This window comes from Mandrillus leucophaeus, unplaced genomic scaffold, assembly GCF_000951045.1.
Source record: "Mandrillus leucophaeus isolate KB7577 unplaced genomic scaffold, Mleu.le_1.0 Scaffold129, whole genome shotgun sequence".
NCBI classification, from domain to species: domain Eukaryota; kingdom Metazoa; phylum Chordata; class Mammalia; order Primates; family Cercopithecidae; genus Mandrillus; species Mandrillus leucophaeus.
Genome location: NW_012101243.1, coordinates 149,523 through 156,898, shown reverse-complemented (window position 1 = coordinate 156,898; position 7,376 = coordinate 149,523). Strand labels below are relative to the sequence as shown.

General features: G+C 49.8%; 2 protein-coding genes across 6 annotated transcripts in view; one reads left to right on the top strand and one right to left on the bottom strand.

Moving 5' to 3' along the window:
- The window catches only part of LOC105533814 (chromosome unknown open reading frame, human C20orf24), a 6,998-nt gene extending 3,366 nt beyond the window's left edge, over positions 1-3,632 (top strand). For 2 of the 5 annotated variants that reach the window (XR_001005175.1, XM_011972346.1), the window contains 2 exons: positions 479-608; positions 3,088-3,632. Coding sequence is in view for 4 of the 5 variants with exons in the window: in XM_011972346.1 (XP_011827736.1) it covers positions 479-608; positions 3,088-3,129 (172 nt within the window). In the remaining variant the exon portion in view is untranslated. Of the gene's footprint in view, positions 1-478; positions 637-3,069 lie in introns of all 5 variants that reach the window. The other 3 variants (XM_011972347.1, XM_011972345.1, XM_011972343.1) reach the window with 3 other exon arrangements.
- Positions 3,594-7,376, bottom strand: part of SLA2 (Src-like-adaptor 2) — a 42,573-nt gene continuing 38,790 nt past the window's right edge. Inside the window, exons 6-8 of the mRNA XM_011972348.1 lie at positions 6,288-6,437; positions 5,376-5,508; positions 3,594-5,060 (exon numbers count right to left, since the gene is read on the bottom strand). Of these exons, the coding sequence (XP_011827738.1) occupies positions 4,940-5,060; positions 5,376-5,508; positions 6,288-6,437 (404 nt within the window). The 3' untranslated portion in view covers positions 3,594-4,939. The remainder of the gene's footprint in view (positions 5,061-5,375; positions 5,509-6,287; positions 6,438-7,376) is intronic.

Sequence of the window (7,376 nt, the reverse complement as noted above, 5' to 3'; positions counted from 1 at the left end):
TAGCTGGAGCTACCTGGAGGCCCATGTCAGGTCCTGTTTGGGACAGCTCAGCAGCCATTCTGTCTGTCTTCAAGGGGCTTTGGAGAACTATATAATACACACACACACACACACACACACACACACTATATACTTATATATGGAGTTTTGCTGTTGCCCAGGCTGGAGTGCAGTGGAATAATTTTGGCTCACTGCAACCTCTCCGCCTCTGGGTTCAAGCAGTTCTCCTGCCTCAGGCTCCTGAACAGCTGGGATTACAGGTGCCCACCACAATGCCCTGCTAGTTTTTGTATTTTTAGTAGAGACAGGGTTTCATCCTGTTGGCCAGGCTGTTCTCGAACTCCTGACCACAAGTGATCCACCTACCTCAGCCTCCCAAAGTGCTGGGATAACAGGCGTGAGCCACCACGCCCGGCCCCAAGTTCTGAGTCTTCTAATCTTACAGTTTATGTTTGGTACTTGTTCTCTCTTGCTCCAGATTCTGCCTGATCAATGCAGGAGTCCTGTACCTCTACTTCAGCAATTATCTACAGATTGATGAGGAAGAATATGGCGGCACGTGGGAGCTCACGAAAGAAGGGTTTATGACCTCTTTTGCCTTGTTCATGGTATGTGTAGCTGATAGTTTTATAACAGGTACTGTTCATTTCATGAGGTGTCACTTACAGGAGGGGACCCCACTGATTGAGTTACACTATGTGAACAGGGTGCTGTTTTTCTAAAGGCTTCTGAGGCTCAGGGCCATGGCCTGTGTTGAGCCACATCCTAGAAGATGTGGTCTGAAATACTGTACAGTCCCCTGTAATGTGTAGATCCAGGGCCCATCGTCAGCTTCTACATCTGATTCTCAACCCTGGCTACATATTAGAAACTAGGAGGGCCGAGCACGGTGGCTCAGGCCTGTAATCTCAGCATTTTGGGAGGCCAAGGCAGGCAGATCACCTAAGGTCAGGAGTTCAAAATCAGCCTGGCCAACATGGTGAAATCCCATCTCTACTAAAAATACAAAAAATTAGTTGGGCGTGGTGGTGGGCACCTGTAATCCCAGCTACTTGGGAGGCCGAGGCATGAGAATCTCTTGAACCTGGGAGGCAGAGGTTGCAGTGAGCTGAAATCATGCCATCGCATTCCAGCCTGGGCAACAAGAGGGAAACTCCACCTCAAAAAAGAAACTAGGAAATATTTTTCATAATAGCTAAAAAGTACAAACAATCCAAATGACCATCACTTGATGAATGGATAGGATAATATATATCCATACAGTAGAATGTTATTTGGTCTTAAAAAGGAATGAAGTGGCTGGGCACGGTGGCTCACATCCGTAATCCCAGCACTTTGGGAGGCCGAAGCGGGCGGATCACAAGGTCAGGAGATTGAGACCATCGTGGCTAACAAGGTGAAACCCTGTCTCTACTAAAAAAATTAGCCGGGCTTGGTGGTGGGCGCCCGTAGTCCCAGCTACTGGGGAGGCTGAGACGAGAATGGTGTGAACCAGGGAGGCGGAGCTTGCAGTGAGCCAAGATTGCGCTACTGCACTCCAGCCTGGGAGACAGAGCAAGACTATCTCAAAAAAAAAAAGAGAAAAAAAGAATGAAGTACCGATACATGCTGTATAACATGGATGAACCTTGAAACATTATGCTAAGTGGAAGAATCCAGATATAAAAGACCATATATTGTGTGATTCTATATGCAAAATCTCCCAGTGAGCAAATCCATTGAGGCAAAAAGTATATTAGTGCTTGCCAGTGGCTGGGAGGAGGGGAGGGAGAGTAGCTGATAAAGGAAACAGGCTCTTTTTGGAGTAATGTTTTGAAATCAGTGGTGATGTTTGCACACCTGTGCCCATATAGAAAACTTCTGAACTGTATACTATTATTTTTTTTTGACACAGGGTCTCACCCTTTCACCCAGGCTGGAGTGCAGTGGCACAATCTTGGCTTACTGCAGACTCCGCCTCCTGGGCTCAAGTGATCCTCCCACCTCAGTCTCCCCAGTAGTTGGGACTACAGGCGTGAGCCACCATGCCTGGATAGTTTTTGTATTTTTAGTAGAAATGGGGTTTCATCATGTTGGCCAGGCTGGTCTCAAACTCCTGACCTCAAGTGATCCGCCCGCTTCCGCCTCCCAAAGTACTGGGATTACAGGTGTGAGCCACCGCGCCCAGCCCATTTTTTTTTTTGAGACGGAGTCTCGCTCTGTCTCCCAGGCTGGAGTACAGTGGCCGGATCTCAGCTAGCTGCAAGTTCCGCCTCCCAGGTTTACGCCATTCTCCTGCCTCAGCCTCCCGAGTAGCTGGGACTACAGGCGCCCGCCACCTCACCCAGCTAGTTTTTTGTATTTTTTTAAGAGAGACGGGGTTTCACCGTTTTAGCCAGGATGGTCTTGATCTGACCTCGTGATCCACCCGTCTCGGCCTCCCAAAGTGCTGGGATTACAGCACTATAGGAGGCTGAGGCAGGCAGACTGCTTGAGTCCAGGAGTTCAAGACCAGCCTGGGCAATATGGTGAAACCCATCTCTACAGGGGGAAAAAAAATAGCCAGGAGTGGTGGTGTGTACCTGTTGAGTCCCAGCAGGATTAAAAAAAAAAAAACCTTATGTGTCCAGACTCTAATCCAAACCAATAAAATCTTCTGAGAGGTATTGCTGGGGCATCTATATGTTTTTTAAAGAACCAGGAGATTACAATGGGTAGACAAGGTTTGAGAATCCCTGCTTTGATATGCACCTGACAAATTATAATGGTATTTTCACACTGGTAGTTGCAGCACCTGCTAGCAGTGTAGTATGCTTTACTTGAATCATTTCCACCTCTGTACCTCAATTCCCTGGGCCTGGGGTTGCCATTTGGTAGGGGAGGAACTTATCAGGAGTTGCTTTGCAAGTGCAGGTGGGCAGTCCTGGGCTCTGTTAGTGACAGTGTGATTTCAGTGAAATTTTAACTTAGACTCCCCAAGCCGATTGTGCAATGGATAGCCCCGGGAGAGTGCCCCGTGTTCACATTCTCATCTGGCATTTTTGTTTTGTGGAATCAGGGCCTGTGTTAACCCAGGTAACCTATGAACAGTGCTTGTCTCCTCACTAGGTCATCTGGATCATCTTTTACACTGCCATTCATTATGACTGATGGTGTACAGCTCCCAACTGCTCCCTATCCAGTCCAAAGGACGCTCTTGATTACAGCACAGGAACTTGATCGTTGGGGAACCCTAGCCCCTTGGAACTTGGAAGACCCATGTTTCCTGGACCGCGAATCAGTGTGTTGGGCATCAGTGTTTTCTGCAAGGGTTGTGACCTGAAACTTTTTAAAAACCACCCACCTTTGGAGAAGCATTTCTGAATTTATCCGTCACCAACCATTTCTTCTTGGATACCGTCAAGTAACAGCTGTTTGCCAAGTGGAGCTGTCATTTAATTTGATGCACCTCTGGATTCAGATGAAACATTAAATTGTCTTCCTCGATTCTCCATCAGGTGTACAGTTTTTAAACTATCAGTGGCATTTAAAGTCTTCTGAAACAGCATGACTGTGTGTGTGTAGTCCATAGCACAGTACAGGCAGCATCTAATAACAGTTTCCATTGTAGAATGTTTTCAGATACTTGAATAAATCAAATCTTTAATTGAGAACCTGTTGATGATACCTGATAAAGCCTTTCCCACCCCACCTGTAGCTTGGGAACCCAGTAGGAACACTCGAGGTGGTACCTCCCACCCCATCCCTCTTTCTTCCTCTCCGTGCTCCCTTAGCAGATCCAGCAGACCTCTTTCTCTTTATGAGGGCAGCAGGGAAATTAAGCGCTGGATTTGGTGTAGGCTGTGGCCTCAGTCTTGGCATTGTGGAGAGAGGGCTTAGCACCTTCTGATGCCCCTGCCCAGCACTGAGGTGCCTGGCCTCACTGCAGTGTGCTAGACTTAAGAGGTGTTATTTTGTATTTGGCCACAAGATGGCAAGGCCAGTGTGCTAGGGAATGGTAAGCCACAAAATGAAATAGAGATCTGAAAGCTAGGCTGGGTGCGGTCGCTTACACCTGTAATCCCAGCACTTTGAGAGGCCGAGGTGGGTGGATCACCTGAGGTCAGGAGTTCAAAACCAGCCTGGACAACATGGTGAAACCCCATCTCTATTAAAAATACAAAAAAATTAGCCAGGCATGGTGGTATGCACCTGTAATCCCAGCTACTCTGGAGGCTGAGGCAGGAGAATTGTTTGAATCCAGGAGACGGAGGTTGCAGTGAGCTGAGATTGCACCATTGCACTCCAGCCTGGGCAACAGAGCAAGACTCCGTTTCAGAAAAAAAGAGCTGTGGCTGTTGTCCTTAATGGGGGACATTTGAGGACTTAGACTGTCAGAAGTCTTTCTCATTACTCTGGAGATCATGTAGAGGCTGGAGCACCTACGATCTGCTGCTACGGTAAGACATCATCTCCTCAGTTTTCTTTTCCCTTCTAGGCCACAGTCCTATCTTCTGAGGTACGGTGGTGGTCTCAACGAGACTTGTCAATTTCCCAAAAATGATTTTCTCACAGAAGCTAGGGGTTGTTTCTACCTTGTGGGTGGGGCCTGGTTAACGGGGGATGTAGAACGGGGCTCAGCAGGCAGGGCATCCAGATGGTACTGGAAACAAACTCGAGAACTGACTAGGTCAGACCCGCAGGAGGCTTACTCTCTTTTTGGAACCCTGGCCCTGGTCCCAACTTCTCTGCATTTGGACTAGAGGTCGCAGGTGGGGTCATGGCACTGGGAGGAGGTAGGTGACTTCTTAGGGCCAAGAGAGGAAAGAGCAAGGGTACAGGTGGGACCTTGGATGCACCTCTGTGTCCCAGCCCTCCCTCACTGAGTGCACAGCCTTGCCTCTGGGGTGCTCAGGTGGCTGGGCTGAATTGGGGTTCTAGGTGTGCAATCTTGGTTTCCCTTTCGGCCTCTCTTTTGGGCCTAGGCATCATCCAAAGAGACAGCCTCCTCATTCAGGCTGATGTAGGAGCTGAGGGACTCCCGGAGACCCTCACTGAGAAGAGACTCCTCCCCTGTGGGAACTTCAGAAAACAGGAGGGAGCTGTGGACAAAGGAAGAGAATTGGGTCAAGGAGCCTATTCCTCCTCCCTGCACTCACTACACACAAAAATGCACTGTTCTCAAAACCCCTCACTCCTGATGAGGACCTCATGGGGCTCCCCTGTTCCCTATCAGATCAGCTTCCCAGCCCCACCTGCCGAGCCTGGGCTGTGCTCCAGGAGTTGAGTCAGTGTGCCCTGGCTCCAGCTGCCAGGTGTCCCTGAGTGTGACAGGTACATTCGGGTTGTGGTTCCCAGGGGTGGGTCCTTCTAACTCTTGGTCCTGCTTTCATGTTTCCAGGAGTCCCCGACTTTACCTGTCCAGCTCTTTCCAGTTGAGTGGTGTCCTCTGTACAGTCACAGGTAGGGGTATATCCTTGCTAGGGAGCGGGCCAGCCCTCTGCAGGACACAGGGCTCCTTGAGGAGGCAGCAGATGTCATCCGCCAGCTCTGAGGAAGAGACCTCCATCCCTGACATGGCCGACTCCACCCTACTTCTCCCCAACAGCCCTCATCCTGACAGCCCCCCACACTTGGCAGGAGGGGGCATGGTTACAAAAGAGTGACAGGACATGAGCCCCAAGCTGTTGGTTTCATGGAGACAGATGCAGTCAAAGGTCTTTCTGGGCTAACTTTTGGGAGACAATCACTGTATGATTTAGGGTGAGTTCATGGACCTCTTGAGCTCAAGTTTCTGGTTAGGAAATTGCTTTGGGAAGAAGAAAGCTAAGGAATGCTCAGTCTACTTCTACTGTCTACTCCTGCATGGAGTGACCTGCAGAAAACCCCGGAGTTTTCTGAGAATGCTCTTCCCTCTCTGCCCCCTGACGCTGTGCCCAGTGACTGCATCGTCCGGTGTCTGTTGAAGGACCGGCATCAGGAAGTACTAAGGAGAGTCAGGATTGAATCCCACACAGCAGTAGCTCTGGGTCCGGTTCCTGTGGAGAGAACTCCACCTGCTGCCAGGGGCTTTGAATCAGAACCAGGGTGGTAGGCAAGGTACTGACCGGAGCCTACACAGGAGGTATGTGGCTTTTCTGCTAGGGCACGAGGTGAAGACAAGGCTTCCAACCTGCATTTCTTGGCATGGGGACTGGTGTGAAAATAGGGGAGGCCTCTCTTCTGTCTGTCTGAATACTCCATAGCAGGTAAAATATCCGAGGACACCACTGCCTGCTTCTCCCCGCAGACTATCCCAGCCTACTCCTGGGGGCAGGGAAAGGCCATACCAGAGTAATGGTCCACCAGGGCCTGGAGTGAGGGGAAGGTGAGGCGCGGTGAGATGTACAGCCAGCCATTGTCAAGGCGCTGGATCCTGTAGTGTCTGATTCGGTCCCAGGATGCAGGGCGGCTGAGACGGACTGACAGGGAGTAAGAGCCTGAGGAGAAAGGGGTCCAGGGGTGGCGCTGAGGCCCTGCTGGGACTCAGCCCCACCCAGGTTGGGAAACGAAGATAGGCAACATGGCCATAGGGCCCTGGCAGAAGGGAAGTGTCTTGGGCAGAAGCAAGACAAAGACTTGCTCTCTCGGTCATCAATAACATGTTCATAATAGATGGGGTCTTGTGAGGGTGAAATCAAATCACACACAGAGCCCTCAGTACAGGGTCTGGCACCATGTGAATGAACATTCAGCGTTGGCTGTTCTTACAAAGACTCAGGTGGCAGATGTGTTAGGATGCAAAAACACTGTCAAGAAGATGCTGGCAAGGAAGTGGAGAAGTAGGACCTCCCACCCTGCTGGTGGAAGAGAAATTAGTACAAGCCACCTTGGAAATAGTTTGGCATTAACTAGATGAGCTGAACATGCACGTACCTTACAACCCAGCAGTTCTGCCCAGGCACATTACCTCAGAAGCACACAGGCAAGAATATGCACAGCAGCATTGTTTGTAAAAGTCAAAAACGGGCCAGGTGTGGTGGCTCACACCTGTAATCCCAGCACTTAGGGAGGCCGAGGTGGGTGGATCACAAGGTCAGGAGATTGAGACCATCCTGGCTAACACGGTGAAACCCCATCTCTATGAAAAATACAAAAAATTAGCCGGGCGTGGTGGTGGGTGCCTGTAGTCCCAGCTACTTGGGAGGATGAAGCAGGAGAATGGCATGAACCCGGGAGGCAGAGCTTGCAGCAAGCTGAGATCGCACCACTGCACTCCAGCCTGGTCGACAGAGGGAGACTCTGTCTCAAAAAAAAAAAAAAAAAAAAAGTCAAAAACTGCAAACAACCCATTTATGCTCAAGAGTAGAACTGTGGATTATAGAGTGTAGTACTATACAGCAGTTAAAATTAATAACTGCTACATATATAGGCATAAG